This window comes from Megalobrama amblycephala, linkage group LG4 (genome assembly GCF_018812025.1).
Source record: "Megalobrama amblycephala isolate DHTTF-2021 linkage group LG4, ASM1881202v1, whole genome shotgun sequence".
Taxonomy (NCBI): domain Eukaryota; kingdom Metazoa; phylum Chordata; class Actinopteri; order Cypriniformes; family Xenocyprididae; genus Megalobrama; species Megalobrama amblycephala.
In genome coordinates, this window is record NC_063047.1 from 34,894,856 (window position 1) to 34,915,667 (window position 20,812).

A 20,812-nucleotide genomic window follows, 5' to 3' on the forward strand; every position below is an offset into this window, starting at 1 on the left:
GAATTTAAAATAAAGACATTTATAATGTTACAAAAGATTTCTATTTTAAATAAATGCTGTTCTTTTGAACTTTCTATTCATCAAACAATCCTAGGGAAAAATGCATCCTGGTTTCCACAAAAAGTATTATTATCAAAGATGAAAACAGTTGTGCTGCTCGAAAATAAATGTTTCTTGAGCAGCAAATCACTGAATTCAGCTTTGCATCACAGGAATAAATTACATTTGAAAAAGAAAAAGGAAAACAGTCATTTTAAATTATAATATTATTTCACAATATTACTGTTTTTACTGTATTTTTGGTCAAATAAATGCAGCCTTGTTGAACATACATACATATATATATGATGTGTGTGTGCATTCACATGTAGCCTAATGTGATGGAAAAGACATTAGCAAATCAATCCTTACCTTACAAGTACAAGTCACTGAAGCATTAAAAATTGAGGCAAACAACATTACCAGATCATGAAGTGGTGTTAGATATAAATAAGAAAACAATAAGAAGAAAAGTGGCCATTTAATTATCAATTTAAAAAGCATTAAAAAAATACAGTCATTAATGTAACCTCACCTTTACACTCCTCCTGCCCCTCCCTGCTTTCATATTGAGTGGTGGAGGGCTTATAATAACCGAATCCTTGGTTTGATTGACAGTTGGCTCTCCCAAGCCTCCATTCTCATGCTTCACTCCATTCTGCACCGGCTGCATCTTCTCTGAATCTCCGACAAACGGATTAGGAGTCACTTTCCCATGTCCATTCTGCTCTCGAACTGGGACAGTATTCTGAGTCCAGCTAGTGGCTTCTGCAGCTCTGCCATCTAAAGGCCAGTGGCCATTACTGAGAGCCTGGATGACTGTCCTGTTGGAGAGTTGGTCAAATTGCTGGCCCAAGTAGTCAGAGTCACCATTCTTAGGGCCACCATTGAACAAGTTATTAGGGCTGTGGTTTTCTGTGGCAGGGTCATCCCTGATTGATTGGTCGTTGCTTTTTGAAAATGGATCATCACTGAACGGGTCATGGATAGGGGCGGGGAAGAAGTTGAGCTGAGAAGAGAAGGAGTTCTCAGGCGAGAGGCTGGATAGGGCTCTGGAGACAGAAGACGAGGTGAAGGGGTTTCCTTTAACGCAGTTCTGATTGCTGTCTATCTCAGTGGACAGATCCATCAACAGGATGTCCTCAGACTCCTGAAGGAAGATTTGGAGAAGAATAATTAATACGCTGATGTCAATAAAACATGAATGCATGTTTGAGGGGTGTATAGATGAAGTCATGCATGAAGTACAATAAACTTGCTCCATAGATAGATGCTGTGTAGTCAAACATGGGCATTCATGACATAAGGGATGTAGGGCTGCCAACCGTCTCGTATAATACAGGATTGTTCTGTCTTTAAGGGAAGCAGCTGTTTTTCTATCTTTAGTGTCTTGTACCAACACAAATAAGAACAATATATGTTTTTGCATTTGAATCAATTTTACACAATCATTCAAAAGTTTGAGGTTGGCAAGATTTGAAGAGGAAAAAAAGGCTGCATTTAATAAATAAATAATAAAATAAACTGATTCAACTGATTTTTTCGGCATCTTTAGTCCAGTCCTCTACTCCAGATCCTTCAGAAATCATTCTAATATTCTGATTTGATGCTCAAGAAATATTTCGTTTAATTATCAATGTTGAAAACAGTTGTGCTGCTTAATATTTTTGTGGAAACAATGATAGATGTTTTTTTCTTTGATAAATAGAAAGTTCAAAAGAACAATTTATTTGATATAGAAATCTTTTGTAACATTATAAATGCCTTTACTGTAACTTTTGATCAATTCAATGTGTCCTTGCTGAATAAAAGTATTATTAAGTAAAAAATCTTACTGACCCCAAACTTTTGAATGGTAGCGTATATACAAGTGCCAATGTTAAAAACTAAAGAGGTTCTTCTGGTGGCCTAACTGTGTGTATGTCTAGTGGGGGTCTTTGTTGTTGTTGCTGGTACTTCTCTTCATCAGACACCTTGTCTCATTTTGTAATTGTTCTAATAACTTGTATATGTCTGCAGAAAATTTAATAGAAAAACTTGGGAATAAAACTATAGAATAGCCATGAACAAATAGCAAAAGACGAATCTGAAACATAGAGAGTTGTGAAATGAGAGCCCTGATATTGGAAACTGCTACACAGACACATTTGATAGTGAGGGAAGAATCAAGAAAGAAGGGAGGGCAGCTACTACTAGCTAATAATGGTGAAATTTTACAAGATTCAATAATTTGTCATTTACATTCCCTTATACTCCTCTACTGAAGTTGGCAACCCTACTTAAGTGTTTTTCCCCAATATACAGTACCATGCTTTTGTCAACAAAACACTGGTTGAATAATGGATGGCTAAAAATGGATGAATAAACTTCACAGTATATGCACACATTACCTGAACTTATTCTCTCACAGTCATTGCAATGTTTAGTTAGAAGAACAGAACAAAATCTGCATCAACACCACTTGTAAAAAGTTCACCGTGAACAGCAAGCAGAGGATATAGAACATATAAAGACCGTATAGGGGAAGATTAATTCCTTTTGTGTAAACTCATGTATTTTACATATAACCTATTTAAAGGGTTAGTTCACCAAAAAATGTAATTTCTGTCATTAAGTACTCACCCTCATGTTTTTCCAAAACCGCAAGACCTTCTTTCATCTTCGAAAAAAAAGTTGAGATATTTTGATGAAATCTGAGAGGTTTTTTATCACCCATAGAAAGCAACGTAATTACCACATTCAAGGTCCAGAAAAGTGAAATAGTCAACGTGACTACAGTGGTTTAATGTTGTGAAGCGACGGGAATACTTTTTGTGCGCAAAAGCAAAACAAAAATAACAACTTTATTCAATAATTTCTTCTCTTCCCTGTCAGTCTCCTGCAGTGTTGGGCACATTACTTTAAAAAAGTAATTAGTTATAGTTACTAGTTACTTCTCACAAATAGTAACGGAGTTAGTAACTGAGTTACATCATTATAAAAGTAACTAATTACCAGGGAAAGTAACTATTGCGTTACTTTAAAAATATATATATATATATATGCCAAATAAATTGAATGCCCCCAATATTACATATAAGTCTAAGAATAAATTATTCTTGATGCGACTCCTGACTCATGATCCGCTCTTGCTCACGACATGAAATTTCTCTGTACTGTGTTGGTAGCCATTAAAGAAAACGTAGTTTCATATTTATGTTTAAATAGTCCTATGTTATGTTTTAAATCCATTTATTCGATTATGAAAAGTGAACAGCATGAGTAAGATGCATCATAAGATGCGCAAATATATCGGGAGACATGGAGTGGGTCAGATATGATTTTGACCACTTCATTAAGTTTTGCTTTGTAGAAAGCCTTTCTTTAAAGTGAATTTCGTTTTGTAAAAATTGTATCTTAATTTTAATCAATGTTTCATCAACCAATTGCTTGGATTTAATATATAACAAGCAAATATAGCAGACAATAAAATCATGACATGGAGGCGCGGGCGCGATCACTGGCGCTTGAACTGGAGCGTGTCTTATAGGCTAAATGAACCGAAACTCAGAGACTGCTTGCCTCGCAGACATGAGAAATATATCTATAGAATGCTTGAAATATCTACTTTAACGAAAATGAAGTAATTAAAAACGAAAAGAAAGAGGCTACTCTGATTATGTAGCCTAATCCGAATGAAATGTGCGTTATCTCTCTAGGCGCGTCCATATGAGCAGATGATCAGCAATGAGAATCAGCAATGTCAACTTCATCTTTGCAGCCGACACTGATTCAGAAAACATTACTTTATTAATAAACAATTAAAATGTCTCCCTGCTGTTTTTGTCACACTCATAATCATTACTTTTGCCGTTTCTTTATGGCAATTATGCGTGCCCTTGAGCGCTATATAGCCTATATTATGTAAACGCTCCTTATTATGGTTTATTCTCTCCAGTATTTAAGAAATTAAATTAATATAAATGTGATTAGTCAACTAATAGCTTAAATGAACAACTACTAGTCGACTAGAAAAAAACTCGTTTCATACATCGCATCATACATTATTATCAGTTTAAAATTATATTTGTGTATGACTAACCGCAGCACACACCAGAGAAAAAAACTTTGCAGGTCCTATGGCTGAGAGAGAGCTTACTCGGATGAAAACCGCTTCAGTGAGCTCAATTATAGTAACGCGGCATTTTTTTTGTCAGTAACGGTAACGGCGTTGTAACGGGAGAAAAAGTAATTCGTTTGATTACTCGTTACTGAAAAAAGTATTATTCTTATATTATTTATAACGCCGTTATTCCCATCACTGGTCTCCTGTGCAGCTGACACAGTGAACGCAGTGCAGATCTTCCTTGTTTATGTCAGAACGCCGGCTCAGTTTTGGCCAATGCAGTTCACGTGAGCACCACGACACATGTGTGATGCTGAAGCAGGAGATGGCCAATACTGAGCCGGCGTTCTGACGTAAACAAGGAAGATCTGCACTGCGTTCACTGTATCAACTGCACAAGAGACTGACAGGGAAGAGAAGAAATTGTTGAATAAAGTTGTTATTTTTGTTTTGCTTTTGCGCACAAAAGTATTCTCGTCGCTTCACAACATTAAGGTTAAACCACTGTAGACACGTTGACTATTTTAACGACTATTTTACTTTTCTGGACCTTGAATGTGGTAATTACATTGCTTTCTATGGGGGATAAAAAAAACTCTCAGATTTCATCAAAAATATCTTAAAGGGTAGGTAACACACACAGTTTCTACCAATCTCATGTTAATCTTGAGTACCTGTAGAGTAGTAGTGCATCCTACATATCTCTGAAAAGTCTTTAGTTTTATCATATTTACAAAAGATAGATCAGCTGTACCAGGTCTTTCCGAAAAAAGCCGAGCTCCTGGAGGCATACCTGCTGTGGGCAGACCTAAAGAGTCAACAAAGAGACTCGTGTTTTGAAACTTTGGCCATGTTTAGCATGAGAATGCAACTCTTTAACCGTGTACATAAGTCAGAATGCATGAAATAGCATTAGACCCCTCCTTTAATTTGTGTTCTGAAGATGAACGAAGGTCTCACGGGTTTGGTACAACATGAGGGTGAGTATTTAATGACAGAAATTTCATTTTTGGGTGAACTAACCCTTTAACACTTTCAAAGGCATTAGAATTCATCATACTGAGAAAAAAACCTGCCTCATGTGGCTGTAAAGCTCCTCAAACAACTGAGCCTTGTTGAGTATTTACAGCTTGTTATTTTTGTTGGCCAGAGCCCAGGCCTTCTACTCCCCATGACGACATTTTCTTCATTTGAGGTCAATCAAGCACCAGAGACTAAACAAGGACTATAGCAGGATATGAGAGTCTAAACGCCACTAGTAATGTAATGTCTCATTTGGATAATGTTGCCTTCATCTGGTAAATGAGCTGGTGTATAATAGATTTTCATGGAAATAACATTAATAATGTTAGTGTATCTTTCTTGTGTTAATAAATTAGCGTGTCACCGTCAATACAAACCATTAATAAGGAAAATTGGAGGGAAAAAGTCTCACATTCAGTCTGAATGTGTATATTTATACATCAATATGCATGACTCATTCTTGCCCAACAGTCTTACCGAGGGAGAGTTTAAGTCAGGTGGGGTCGACATGTCTCCAAACAAGTCCAGCTGTTCAATGCCCTGCAACAGAGTTGAAAAGAAAAACAAGATTCAGACCAGATTATGGACACCAAACAGAGTCAGAGTGACCAAAACACCTAAGACAAGAGCCATTCATGCTGAGGGGTAGATGAATAGGAGGAAATGAGCAGTGAAGAGAATGAGGAGAATTGTGTTTTTTTCCAAAGACTGTGAGTGAAAGGATTGGTGGGAGAATGTCCGGAGCTGCTATGTGATGCATCTCAGTTATTTCCTGTCTGCTAACTTCATTAGCTTTCACCCCCTGAGGAGACTAGTTTAGGTGCAGTGTGCAAATGGTGAACAACAACATGAAGACAACCCAGCAGGGGGCTTTAGGAGCTGGGCCAGAGAGACACAACTCTACTGGCATATCTAGGAGCCTACAGGTTATGGCCAATTCACACCGCACAGACAGACGCAGACCAACGCCGACAGTCAGACTACAGCACATCACTTCTCAGACATTCAAATTCGATTCACCATGTTCAGTCAGAGAAAACAAGCTCCAACAGACTCCGACAGGGGTAACACATTGAGCCGTCAAAAACCGACAAAGTATCTGTTGCCGTCTGTCGGTGAAGTGTGAATTGGCCTTTAGAGGCCACTAACAAAAGTCTTTCACTGCTGTGTTGCAACATCAGAACCATTTGGTGAGTGTAAATCATACTCACTTTTCTGTCATTGTGTGAGCCTTCACTGCCATTCTGTTGAGGTAAGATTGACAGAAATTGAGATACAAGTTCCACAGGCAAAAAAAAAAAAAAGTATGATATGAACATTTAGCAGATGTTTAATTGAATGTCTCAGTACTTACCTCCATCACTTTATTACTTTCATCCTGAAAAGAAAACAAGATATGATTAGAAATAAATACATTTCTTGCATTATTAAAGGGATAGTTCACCCATAAATGAAAATTTGATGTTTATCTGCTTACCCCCAGGGTATCCAAGATGTAGGTGACTTTGTTTCTTCAGTAGAACACAAATGATGATTTTTAACTCCAACTGTTGCGGTCTGTCAGTCGTATAATGCATGTCAATGGGAATTCTATCTATAAGAGTAAAAAAAAACAAACATGCACAGACAAATCCAAATTAAACCCTGCGGCTCGTGACGACACATTGATGTCCTAAGACACGAAACGATCGGTTTGTGTGAGAAACCGAACAGTATTTATATCATTTTTTACCTCTAAAACACCACTATGTCCAACTGCGTTCAGCATCCGGTTAGTGAGGTCAGAAAACGCGTTCTGACAACGGAAGTGATGTCTCGCGCCTTGCTTCAATGAGTGCTAGACATCACTTCCGTTGTCAGAGCGCGATCAGACCTCACTAACCGGATGCTCAAGGCAGCTGGACAAAAATTATATAAATTCTGTTCGGTTTCTCGCATAAACCATTCGTTTCGTATCTTAAGACATCAATGTGTCGTCACGAGCCGCAGGGTTAATTTGGATTTGTCTGTGCATGTTTTTTTGACTCTTATAGATGGAATTCCCATTGACATGCATTATACGACTGAGAGACGGCAACGGTTGGAGTTAAAAATCATCATTTGTGTTCTACTGAAGAAACAAAGTCACCTACATCTTGGATGCCCTGGGGGTAAGCAGATAAACATCAAATTTTCATTTTTGGGTGAACTATCCCTTTAAAGAGCTACATTTCAAGTACGAGTATAAAAGTTTATCACTGGCTCATACACACTCTAGATTCATCTAAAAATATTTTTGAGGGGTCTCGCACCTTCTTTGAACCCTCAACTTCTTTTTTCTTCATATTGAAGATTAACTGGAAAAGATCCTTCAGGTCAATGACAAGAGGCTCTGCCTGAGTAGAAACACAAACAATGTGTTAAAAGGCATTTTTTCCAGCAGGTTTATGAGTGAATGTTTGTGAGCAGGGTGGAATGTGTTTTTGTGGGTATGCCTTTAGAAAAATGCACTACTGGGAAATGAGTAACAGATAAAGAGAGAACAAGTTTGTCTGTGTGTGCCTAAGGCATGAGCGTGTGAAGAAGGAAAGAGCTTTGCTCCATAAAATCTCACTGGACCTGCTGTGCAGTTTTAATGGCAAAGAACTGGTGCTGGCCCTCCGCACCGCACACATAGCCAAACGCTCTGCTGTCAGTGACATCCCGTGCGATGAAGGAGATCTTATTTACTGCATGCTCCAGTATTGTTGCCTGGAGAAATCAAAACAAAGTAACAATGAATACTGTATTTTGGGTATCAAATGACATCTGCTGAAGTGTTTATTCTAGTCAGTATAAATAAAAGAGTGAGAGAGACAGACCCCTGTTTTCTCATCAGTAACAGTGATTCCTGCAAGAGAGATGTTCACCCAGACTCTCTGCTTGTGTTTGCCCTGAGAGCGAGCTGCCACTGCCTTGCCCTGTTATCGCAGAAAGAAAAGACAAATAAATATTTACTGAGAATAAAAAACAAATCATTTTGACTTCTTGCATGTAGTCGGTATCCTGCTAAATAAATGTCTATCAAACCATTTGCACTCCTAAATAAATTGTGTAGGAAACAGGGATTTTTTTCTGTCTCTTCTAATATGATAAATACTGAAGCAAAACAGCCAAAAGAATTACTTCATGCCAGTAATATTTATGTAAAAAATACTGGAAAATGCTGTGTTGGATCAATTATTCTCTTTCTTCCAGAGATGTATCTCCTCAAATCTAACAATGTTAGACTGTTGACACAGTTTGCTCTCTGGAGATGTTAAGGCACTATTTTCTATACAGCTTTAAACACAGATAATAAAATGATATATTCTAAAACGTTTTGCTAAGGTTCCCTTTATTCCCTTAAGTTACAAAAACATTATCTCTGAATGTTCTCCGTTTGAAACCAAATGTTTTAAAAACTTTTTTTGCTTGGTTGTATGAATGTTAAGTGAACAATCTATTTTGTCATTTTGCAAACATTATGAGAATGTTACTTTTAAATGTTCTTAACATTCCATAATCATTCTGAAATTAGCAACGGTTCAAAAATAGACAAGCATCAAACTAAAAAGTTCCACGAATGATATATAAATACATATTTTTTGTGCTAATATTTTGAGAACATTTAAAAAACCAGATAACTGTGAATGAATCTTCTGTTAATTTTACTGGAATAATGTTTGTTCATAACTTAGATGACATTACCAGAACATTAGCCAAAGTTGTGTTTGGATTTGTTCCCTGTTAGCTGGGAAACAACATTTATTGTGAAAAGTTTATACAAATAAATCCATCTTGTCCTATGTCTCTGCTATTAGTTTAGGCTACTAGAAGTCACTTAAAGGATTAGTCCACTTTTAAATATACTTTTCCTGATAAATTTACTCACCCCCATGTCATCCAAGATGTTCATGTCTTTCTTTCGTCAGTCGAAAAGAAATGAAGGTTTTTGAGGAAAACATTCCAGGATTATTCTCCTTACAGTGGATTTCAATGGCTACCAACAGGTTGAAGGTCAAAATTACAGTTTCAGTGCAGCTTTAAGGGCTTTAAACGATACCAGATGAGTAATAAGGGTCTTATCTAGCGAATCGATCGGTCATTTTCGAAGAAAATACAACCGTTTATGCTTTATAAACAAAATATCGCCTTGAACGTACTTTCCGCTTCCGCATTCTTCATAACGCTTACGCTGAATGTCCTACGCCTTCCCTATTCAAGTTACGGAAAAAAACGAAACTGGCGCCGCGTTCGTTCCGTAAGTAGAATAGGGAAGGCGTAGAACATTCAGCGTAAGCGTTGGATGACATGGGGGTGAGTAAATTTATCAGGAAAAGTGTATTTAAAAGTGGACTAATCCTTTAAGATATACTGTAGTAAAAAGCAAACAAGCTTGACCTTTCACTGACCTTAAGTTTCATCATGGAGTCTTGGCTCATTTTATCTCCTCTTGCTTCAGGGACATCATCTACACCAATCAGCTTGGCTTTGTAGCGAACTCCATTACCTTTGAACCTGGCTAGGAGGAACTCATCTGTTTTCTCTGGGCTTGCTGCAGCTGAGAAAGGGAGATAAAGAGAGATTTTAATCTAAAACATACAATGAAATATTGTGAGAATGAAAAGTATTGCATTTAAAGTGTGTTGCAAAGGAGAAATCATTTAATCCTTTGTTAAACAGATACACTGCTGTGACACAGATTCCCATGAACTTATACACTGCAATTACCTCAAATGCTTTTGGAGAAATTGAGACAACATATAGACATAAAGACTTATATAGTTATGTTTTTATGACCATAAGTCAGTAATTACCAACATAATCAAAATTATTTTTTTTCAGTTCTGCTTAAGGAAAAGAAAAATATATGCGCATACATTTTAATATGTACAAATACAGTCTTCCATTCAAAATGTTGGGCTCAGTTTAATAAATTAATACTTTTATTCAGAAAAGATGCATTAAATTGATAAAAAGTGACAGTAAAGACATTTAGAATGTTACAAAAACTTTCTTTCAAATAAGCCCTGTTCTTTTGAATCCTGAAAAAATACCCTAGATTTCTTGGCTAGTTTTATCCTTTTGAAAAGAGCTGAAAAAGCAGGTTCTTCACTCATACATGAAACCATTAATTAAGTGTCTTTTCTGTAGTGCAGGACAAGCCCCTGTCATTTAACCTTTTTTAAAATTCTGCTCCATATAATTAACTGATTACAGTTTACAGCCGGCAAATGCAGCTCATCACAAATGCAGCTGTCATTCAAAACAAAAGCATTCTAAAATGGGAATGAATAGTGCAGTGCAGAATCATTTACGAAATCCTTTATTCTTAGAGGAACGAGAAACAATTCAGAGACATAATTATGGGTGTCGCTGGGATTGATGCCATTCGGAAGGAACTGATGGTACCAGCTGTCTGTGATACAGAGTTATCTCTAGCAGCATTTCAGCTCTGAATCTCAGTCTGAATGTTACTCAATCACTGGAAATGTCAGCAAGTTACCCAGACGCTCATCAAAAATGTGGGCGATTACTCAATGACACAAAAAGATTTGAAGGAGGCTGATTAAAATGAAGACAAAGTGCGTCAGAGTTGACTCAATTATTCTCTTTCTTCCAGAGATGTATCTCCTCAAATCTAACAATCTAGGGGTGTTTCCTTGACACAGTTTGCTCTCTGGAGATATTAAGGCACTATTTTCTATAAAGCTTAAAACACAGATAACAAAAATAAAATGAAGACAATGTGCGTCAGAGTTGACTCAATTATTCTCCTTCTTCCAGAGAGCCGCTGATATGTGTAACATTTGTGTGTGTAATCTACCAGAGAGAGAGAGAGAGAGAGAGAGAGAACGAACGAACGATCAATTAAGTTTTAATGAACAGGAACCATGTAACACTACACATAGGAACACAACGTTAACGCAAGACAAAGCACTGAGGAGAACTAAGGGATTAAATACATAAGGAGACTAATCAAAAGAACATAATCAGAAACCATGGAAACAAACACAGAACCAAACCAAACCAAAATGAAACTAAATGAAACATATGAAACATTTCTGTCACATAACACCCCTTCCCGGAAGGCATGCCCTCGCGCCATAACTAAATAAAGTCCAAAACATCCTCTGGAGGAGGACGAGAAGTCATAGACAGACAACAAATGGGAGGAGCCAGCAGATGGAGACAACACGGCGGAGCTCACTGAGGGAGAAGACAGGGTAGAGATGCTGGAGGGACGAGATAGCTGACGATCCAGAATATGGCCAGGAAGAAGGCCCACAGTGCAACCGATGGTAGGAGGAGCCAGGGTGGAGTCAATAATCCGACCACCAGTGGTGGAGCCAGGAGAGCTGAAGATCCAGATGGAGCCGAGGAGACACAGAGACTGAGCAACAGGTCCTGGAGATTGAACAAGGCAGAGTCGGAGGGATGAGGGAGCCTGGTGGAGCCGTAAGGACCACAGTCCCGTGTGGAGCAGAGGGGGCGAGGAGCCAAGGTGGAGCTGACTGGTCAACGGCCAAGGTAGAGTGATGGTCTTGGTGGCCCGAGGCGGAGCCGGGGGATCCATTTGCCAAGGGGGAGCTGGAGACTAGAAGACCTGAGGCAGATCCACACAGTAGAGTGGAGTAAACAGAGGAGGAGCCAAGAAACTGAAGGGAACGAACGGAGACAAGGCCGGAGGACTGCCTGTCTTTGGTAGAGGAGGTGGGAGAGGGAGGCTGGTTGGGATCATTGGAAATGCAGGAGACTTGGAGCTGGGAGGGACCAGCAGAGATGCAGGAGGCCAGGCAAAGCTCACTCTCAGCAGCAGGAGTATGGGCGGGGCTCCAATTCATCCCCTCGTACTCCACGAGCACACCGACTGGGATGAGCAATGTTGCTGGATCAGTCAGACTTTCTGTTGGGCTCGGGCTCCGGGGCAATGATTGGCTCAGGCGTCCGCTCTGGCAATGGCATCGCGGCAGGCTCGTGCTTTGTGTCTGCTGTGGATCCTGGCATGTTCTCCATGCAGGTGTAAGAGGTGGCTGGCTGGGCTCTGGGTCCAGAGTGTGACTGGTGATGTCATCCTCAGCAGGGCAGACGGTGAACACCGATCCATTTTTCAACAGTACCCACTCTAGAAATGCTGAGAAATCCCTGCGAGGACCATTCATGGGCAGGTCTGCCGTGAACCACCTGCTGAGGCTGGTGTGGAAAAATAAGCAGAGCAAGCGGTCTGGATAGTGGCTGAGATGCACCAGATCTAAAAAGTCCCTCGTGTGATCCTGAAGTGAGCGATCTCCCTGCTCTAGCAACAAGGGACGCACAGCAGTTAAGTCCATATTTGTATTTCACAAAAAAAAAAAAAAAAAAAAAACCTATTCTAGGTCTTTCGTTCTGCAATGTTTGCATGTGTGGATTACACATGCAAACATTGCAGAATGAAAGACCTAAAGACCACGTTAACGCAAGACAAAGCAAGGAGGCTAATCAACAAAACTATAAACAGGTGTGCAACGTAATCAAAAACCATGGAAACAAACAAGACACACAAACACAATGAATCTAAACAAATCTTTGACAATATGCTGATCGTGGTGTTTTATCGTTTGCTCCCAAAGCATGTTTAATACACTGTCTGTCACAGCCTTGAAATTATGTTGTTTTGGATATGTGCCACATTATTTACTAGACTGAGAGTTTGTATCAATCCTCCTTCTTCCTTGGAAGCAACTAATCTCTTCTCTGTGAACTCTTCATTGGGTCTTCCATGGTATCTCACTATCATTTTTCATTCTTCATGACTTTTGATTCTCTGGACATTTTGCCAGAGAATGTGGCAACACTCACTTCAAAACCAGAGCTCAGCTGACTATGTGGCGATGTCCCCTTTTGGCCAGTGGAGCTGCTGAGATGGCAGAGGCGGAAAAAGAGGGAGTGAACCAGACGCAGAGAAACAAAAAGAGACTGAGAGAGAACAGTCTGGCGGAGGCCCAGACCTCATGCCTTCTGTGGCCAAGCTGAGGGACAACATTGACATTCATCCCATGCAGGGACTCTACAGGCTTGAGGTTTCTGCTCTACAACCCCCTCCCAACGTGAACGTATAATACCCATAAATATGAGTGCTTGGTTTAGTTACGGTTTTCATAAAATGGCATGTGTAGACTTTTTTTTCTGTTTTTAATTGGTCAAAATAAACAAAATATTAATAGATTGAGATTCAATTTTTAAAGCAAGATCTACAGTTTTGGCAGATTTTTGAGAATTTTTTTTAAACATACATTGACATTTAATTGTGCATACTAATTTTTAATTAGCAATTTAACATTTATATTGCCTTTGTCGCATCTAACTCTCACTCAAAGTTATGTTTTTAAAAACACTAATGATATAATAACGCTGTTAATGTTGCAATAAATGGAAGAAGCGTCAGATATTTTCTTCTGTGCTGACACATCTGAGAGTAACAGAAAAAAAGTTAAAAAAAAATAAAAATAATTAAACATGCACGGATGAATTGTAATTTTAATTTCATGCTAACTTTATATGTAATCTTTATCAAATTTCAAAAATATTTCCATTTTTATTTTTCATATTGTACATTATAATATTATGATGCCTAAATTCACTTGTAGCATGTAAAATGTTTTATCTATGAGTTTGAGAATCATACCCCCGGTTTCACAGACAAGGCTTAACCTAGTTACAGACTAAAATGCATGTTTGAGGTTTTTTAACTGAAAGCAACTTGCTATTGGCTGACCACTACCGGCCAGAATTGTAATACTGGTGCATCCATAGTTGTAAGTTTAAGCATCAGCACAGTCATTTATATGCTTACCTATAACTATTAAGGTCTTAACCAAGATGAAAAGTGATTTTTGTCTGTCTGGGAATAAATACGTACAGAACTCATAAGTGGTGTTTGCGAAGAATTAGAAAAAGCCCTTTTGCTCACAAATGAGCCTGATCATGAAGGTAAGCCAAATCACTTAAAAGCCGCCTATACATGAACTGCAATAACAATGCGGCTGAAAGATGAAATGTGATGTTGCAGCAATATATTTTTGTTTCTATGTCCAACACATGACTATGAAAGACCTTCTTCAACCCCAGATGCACCTCATCGCCCAAATCGCTGCTGGCTCCTCCGCGTGAGACTGTGGGAATCATCTTGCTTGTTTTCATGCCTGTGGAAAAGGCTCATAAATAGACACGTTGGAGAGTGTCTTGCCGTCGCAGCTGGAAGGTATTGTGGAAACAGCAACAGGACTGTAATGGAATCCATCACTAGTGTGCTCTGTTGGTATGAATGAGCTAGGCCAGACAAACAATACCACTGTGCACCAGGTTCCAGCTTAGAAAAATAAATCCAGAGAAATATTGGGTCAAAGAGGCCCCTGGAGCTCTGGACGAAGGATTTTAGGTTTCTGCAGGTGGCTGTTCGCCAACTTTGCGCTGCGCTACATGACATGTCAAGGAACTTGATGAACTCAAACTGTCTTCTTGAGAGGAAACAGTGCCTTATTTTACCAGAAAGAACTTTCTTTGTTAGCTGTAATCACTGGGTCATATACATCATGACACAATAATAATGCGACTACTGGCTCCCGGCCCCCCAAAAAAAGTAATTCGATTGAAAACAAGAACAATGTTTCGAATTGTGCTCCACAGACTGAAGAAATGTAGATGAGAAAAGGAAAAGGTAATATATTTAAATAAATAAATAAGTTAAACTTGCACATCTGCCCTTAGATAAAGAAGACAACAAATCAAAATATATTAAAATTATATTTAAGCCAGAAGGCTTAAAGCAATATCTTACGAAACTAATAAAAGCCCACCCATGCTTAACATTCCACAACAAAGATTAATGACTGAAACCTTCCAAAGAAAGCGCACATTTACTGATAAACTGATGAATTTAGGTTAAGACATAACTATTGAATCATTTTTGTCTGATACCAACTGTACAGTCCGAGAACAATATGGCAAACCCTTTGGGATACCAGACTGAGCCATAAATCATGGATGTAATCTCAGAATGGTTTTCTTAACCAGCACATAACTTCATGTAAATTCTGAGATCAAATCTCTAAACAAACTGCCTTTTCATCTGGAGAGGTGGCAAGTACAATAGATGTATTTTCAAGTTACAAAACTCTTATGAGGGCTTAGTTTTACCTCAGAATAGGTTCATTACATGTTTGTTGAGGATCAAGCTTGGTTTTTGTAGGTGCTCTGGAGACGTGGACGCTGGGAGCAATTCACACTCACATTACACACAGCTAAACACTCGCAGTAAATCTCAGTTGGATACTCACTATACCGCTAATGATGTACCAGTAGACGCAAGTAGGTCAGCAAAGACGTCTACTCAGTTTTTGTTCTTTCTTATAACAATCCATTGCATTCTCTAATAGATACGTTTTACTGTGAAACCACCAATTAAGTAAAAAGAAAAACGATTGCAGCCTTTCAAACAATGACTGGCATAGCTGTGCTTGAAACCGTTTGAATCACCCAAGGTCTGGCCAGTATACTAACAAAGCAAGATATTGAGGTGTGCAGAGTGTCACTGTCACATACCCTTCTTCTTTTCTTTTTTGGAGGGTGTCTTAAAAGGTGCCTGCTCGACTGGGGGTGTGCTGGTTTCCACTTCTGCAGACATGTTTGAAGGCCAGCCTTGTGCAAAACAAATGTGAAGACAGAATTGGTTGAAGCCCTCTTGCTCTCCTCTCTGCAGTGTGTGCACCACAGCTTGACTCAGCAGTGGACCATGATCAACAGTGCCCGCACTGGATAGGAAGGAGACAGAGAAAGAAAGCAAAACAGGAAACAGATTTATTAGAGGTTTACATATTTACAAATCAAAGAAAAAAATTTTTGTAATTATCGTAGCATTATTTAGCATATTTTTGTGTAGGCAACAGGGTTCCAGACAATAATATTTAATTTGACAATAATAAAAAAGTTTTTTGTTGAACTTTATTAATTTATTTCAACAAAACTCTGTTGTAAACATGTATCTTAAAGGGATAGTTCTCCTAAAAATGAAAATTATCCCATGATTTACCCTCAAGCCATCCTAGTTGTACATGACTATCTTCTTTAAGACGAACACAGTGATATATTTAAAAATATCCTTGCTCCTCCAAGGTTTATAATGGTTGTGAATGGGGGGCCACATTTTGAAGCCCAAAAAAATGCATCCATCCATAATCAAAGTAATCCATACGGCTCCAGTGGGTTAATAAAGGCCTTCTGAAGCGAAGCGATGCATTTTTATATATAATATCCATATTTAAAACTTTATACATTCAAATAACTAGCTTCCGGTTGACTTACATCGAAATCCTCCGACATTTCTCTTTAAAAATTATCGTTTTAGTTTTACATTTAATTTGTGACTGGTGTTTTGTTTTGCTCTATCCTCTGTGCTTCCGCGTCCGACATTATGTCGTTCGTCGGGTCAGAGTTTGCTCTTCTGCCCTAAATCAATGTGTACGGCTGTCTGCCGAAAGCTAGTTATTATAGTTAATAAAGTTTTAAATCTGGATATTTTTCTTACAAAACCCCATCGCTTTGCTTTATTAAATAAATCATGGGATAATTTTCATTTTTGGGTGAACTAACACTTTAACTTCCACGTTGTCATATGAACAATTAGTTTACCTAAAGTACACATCAATCAAATTGTACATAACTGAAAAATGACTTGAGGTTCAGTGATAGAGTCAGTTGTGAACTCATTAGCAACTCTGAGCGATTCATGGACTGAGTCTCATTCAAGCCTCTAATTCATCAGCGAGTTCCGAGTCCGTTTTGTGAACCTTTTAGGCTAACTTGATAAAAACACTGGTATGTGCTCATATCTGATGAAACCGCATATGGACGCACATATTAGTCGCAGTCTGCAGTGCTGAGACAAGCATTATAACATGAAACACAATAGTTGATAACGGATTCCATGTCAGATGTTAGTGAACATTGTTTAGCGCAAGGTGAAAGTTTGCTCTCTAAACTCACGCTGGTTAGCTTTCCAATAATGTGCTAACCAGCTTCATCCCAGTGGACTTAATAAATAAACATGCAATACTATAAATCAAAGTGGCTGTGCTTAAACAGAAGCTGAATAAACATCCTGAACTCTGGAGCATTTTGCTGTGGTGGCTGCATTGTTCAGCCATAAATACTCTCCATTCGCTGCCTTTAACAACCCACGTAACATTCATGTTTTGAGTTAATACAGATAACTGGCTCTCCAGACTTATCTGAGGTGATAGGTCACCGAGACATTTTTGCTTTCTCTAACCTGTCTTTTCGTGGCATATCTATTACAGGACCACAGTACCCTTAGCCTCTATCTCCCGCTGTCTCTGCATTGCAATTATCCCGCCCTGCACCCAAAGACAGGAAGTCAGAGCTTCCCTTCCATCTGGGATCTATTCATTCTCCACCTTCTTTATACCACAGACTGGCTATTTTTGCACATTTGTTTTCAATCAAAAAAAAAAAAAAAAAAAAAAAATCAAAGTCACTCTTACATGAAAATATTTGGGATGTTTTTTCCCTCATCCGTTCACTGACTCAGGCTGCCTATAAATACATACACTCCAATGTTTTTTTCCATGAAATATCCTTCCGGGAGAACATTCAATACAACGCTGCAATAATGTTATGTAATTGCAAAACAACTTAGAAGGTTATTATTGTTAACTAAAAAAATAGAAAAACTATTAAAAACTATCACATTTTTTGAATTTTAAAAAAAGCTGAAATAAAATAAAATATAAATATTAGATTGAAAACTTAAACTATATGAAAATTAGAAAAGCTGCTTAGCAGTTACTGTGGAATTAATATAAATCTAGAACTTGCACTTAAAAATAAATTAAACCTAAATAGTAATATTTGAAAAATAAAAACTAATAAAAATGACATAAGCACATCACAAAATTACAACAAAAAAAACTAAAAATTAATTAAAAACTTTAAAATAAAACCTAATTCAAAATATTAATAAAGACGACTATAATAGTATATAAATAATAATAAAATAAAGACATTTAGAAGCAGTCGTACATGAATCCAAGACCCAAGTAAATTCAGTTTTTAAAATAGGCTACGTTCTTTTTCCTCTCGTCAAAGTTGTTTTCTAGTCCAACTCTAAATGGTATGCTTTTGTGTCTCACCAGACATAAATAGTTCTTAACCCATAATCAGCTTCACCTCTCACACTGGCGACCCACGTGTGACCCCAGACTTCTACTGGTCATCTATAACTATAGTGAGCAGATTCTATTATAAGAGCAAAGAGTACCAGCTGCCCTTCCCTGAATGACAGCTGTTGGCAACTTACGGTAGACAGAGCAACCTTGGCACAAAATATCCACAAATGCAGTGTCCTTTTATAAACATGTGACTTCCCTTCCATGTAAAAAGGAAGGAGGGAACAAGAGGAAGAATCTGTCATGCTGGTGAGGTATTAAGATATTCTAGACAGGAATGAAGTCTTGGTATCTATCTAGCTGACATCCTGATCCTATTAAGTCTACAACAACAGACAAAAGAAAACATATTGTGTTTAAATCTACCACACTGTCAGCGAGCACATCTAAATAATAGCTTAGATATGACTGTGAGAATATCTGTACAGTGCTACAAACACATTTATGTCCATACACGTTAATGTAGTTTCAAAGATTTATAGAAGTACAAAGATATCTTCAAAATGCCATTATCTTTGCATTATCATTTTACAAACACTATATTCCTGGACCATTCAGTAGTGAATTCATTTAGCTGTTCAAAGGTGAACAGATACAGAAACTGACACTTTTGATATTCCGACATGGTGCATCCTACGAAACAACAAATGAGGGTTCATTAAAGTTCTGACTCTAAAATCTGACTGAATTATCTCTATGTTTAAAGCAGCTGTGGAATGACTATAAATGCACACCGCAGATTCTATATTGAACTGGCAAGTTGCTACATTGCGGTAACAGCATACAGCTTACAGTTAGAACAATTAATTACACTAACATACAAAATTTGGGGTCAGTAAGATGTTTTTGAATGAAGTTACCAAGGCTGCATTTAGTTGATCAAAAATACAGCAATATTGTGAAAAATGTTTACAATAAAACATTTTTTTTCCCTATTTGAATATATTTTAATGTGTATTTTATTTCTGTGATGGCAAAGCTGAATTTTCAGCATCATTACTCCAGTCTTCAGTGTCACATGATCCTTCATTATACAGTAATATGCTGATTTGTTGCTGAAGAAACATTTCTCAATATTTTGCTGCTCAATATTTTTGTGGAAACTGTGATACTTTTTTGGTTTATTTAGTTGAAATAGAAATCTTTTTATGTATGTAAAAAGACTTTACTGTCACTGTTTGATCAATTTAATGCATTCTTGCTAAATAAAAGTATTAAAAGGTGCCCAAGAATGCTTTTTCACAAGATGTAATATAAGTCTAAGGTGTCCCCTGAATGTGTCTGTGAAGTTTCAGCTCAAAATACCCCATAGATTTTTTTTTATTAATTTTTTTTAACTGCCTATTTTGGGGCATCATTAACTATGCACTGATTTTTTCAGCGCGCCGCCCCTTTAATTCGCGTGCTCCCTGCCACACGAGCTCTCGATTATATTACAGCACATTTACAAAGTTTACACAGCTAATATAACCCTCAAATGGATCTTTACAAGATGTTCGTCATGCATGCTGTATGCATGCTTCGAATTATGTGAGTAAAGTATTTATTTTGATGTTTATATTTGATTCTCTATGAGTTTGAGGCTATATGCTCTGTGGATAACGGCTAATGCTACACTGTTGGAGAGATTTATAAAGAATGAAGTTGTGTTTATGAATTATACAGACTGCAAGTGTTTAAAAATTAAAATAGCGACGGCTCTTGTCTCCATGAATTGAGTAAGAAACGATGGTAACTTTAACCTCATTTAACAGTACATTAGCAACATGCTAACGAAACATTTAGATAGACAATTTACAAATATCACTAAAAATATCATGCTATCATGGATCATGTCAGTTATTATTGCTCCATCTGCCATTTTCGCTGTTGTTGTTCTTGCTTACCTAGTCTGTTGATTCACCTGTGCAGATCCAGACGTTACTGGCTGCCCTTGTCTAATGCCTTTCATAATGTTGGGAACATGGGCTGGCATATGCAAATATTGGGGCCGTACACCCCGACTGTTACGTAACAGTCGGTGTTATGTTGAGATCCGTGTGTTTTCCGAAAGTCTTTTAAACAAATGAGATTTACATAAAGAGAAAGCAATGGAGTTTGAAACTCAATGTATGTTTTTTCCATGTACTGAACTCTTGTTGTTCAACTATGCCAAGGTAAATTCAAATTTTGAATCTAGGGCACCTTTAATTCCTTCTAAAAAATCTTACTGACCCTTAAACGATGAACCCTTAAAGTTTAAATAAAGTATAATTATTTAAATGTTTATTTATTTATAGTCATAATAATTAATAAATATTTAACAAATAAAATCACTGGAACACACAACGTCTTATTGCTTTAATAAACCACACAATGTGAAAAGCTTTAAAAAGTAAAAGTTGCTGCTCATTTTTGGAGCCTGTCCAAGGTACGGAAATAC

At 37.7% G+C, this 20,812-nt stretch overlaps 1 protein-coding gene across 3 annotated transcripts in view; it reads right to left on the minus strand.

Annotated features, from left to right (window-relative positions):
* Positions 1–20,812, minus strand: part of si:ch211-204c21.1 (disabled homolog 2) — a 32,589-nt gene that overhangs the window by 6,288 nt on the left and 5,489 nt on the right. For all 3 annotated transcript variants that reach the window (XM_048189047.1, XM_048189048.1, XM_048189046.1), the window contains exons 2-10: positions 15,749–15,957; positions 9,580–9,728; positions 8,008–8,106; positions 7,766–7,897; positions 7,459–7,542; positions 6,522–6,545; positions 6,379–6,411; positions 5,645–5,707; positions 575–1,189 (exon numbers count right to left, since the gene is read on the minus strand). In XM_048189047.1, coding sequence (XP_048045004.1) covers positions 575–1,189; positions 5,645–5,707; positions 6,379–6,411; positions 6,522–6,545; positions 7,459–7,542; positions 7,766–7,897; positions 8,008–8,106; positions 9,580–9,728; positions 15,749–15,830 — 1,281 coding nt within the window. In that variant the 5' untranslated portion in view covers positions 15,831–15,957. The remainder of the gene's footprint in view (positions 1–574; positions 1,190–5,644; positions 5,708–6,378; positions 6,412–6,521; positions 6,546–7,458; positions 7,543–7,765; positions 7,898–8,007; positions 8,107–9,579; positions 9,729–15,748; positions 15,958–20,812) is intronic.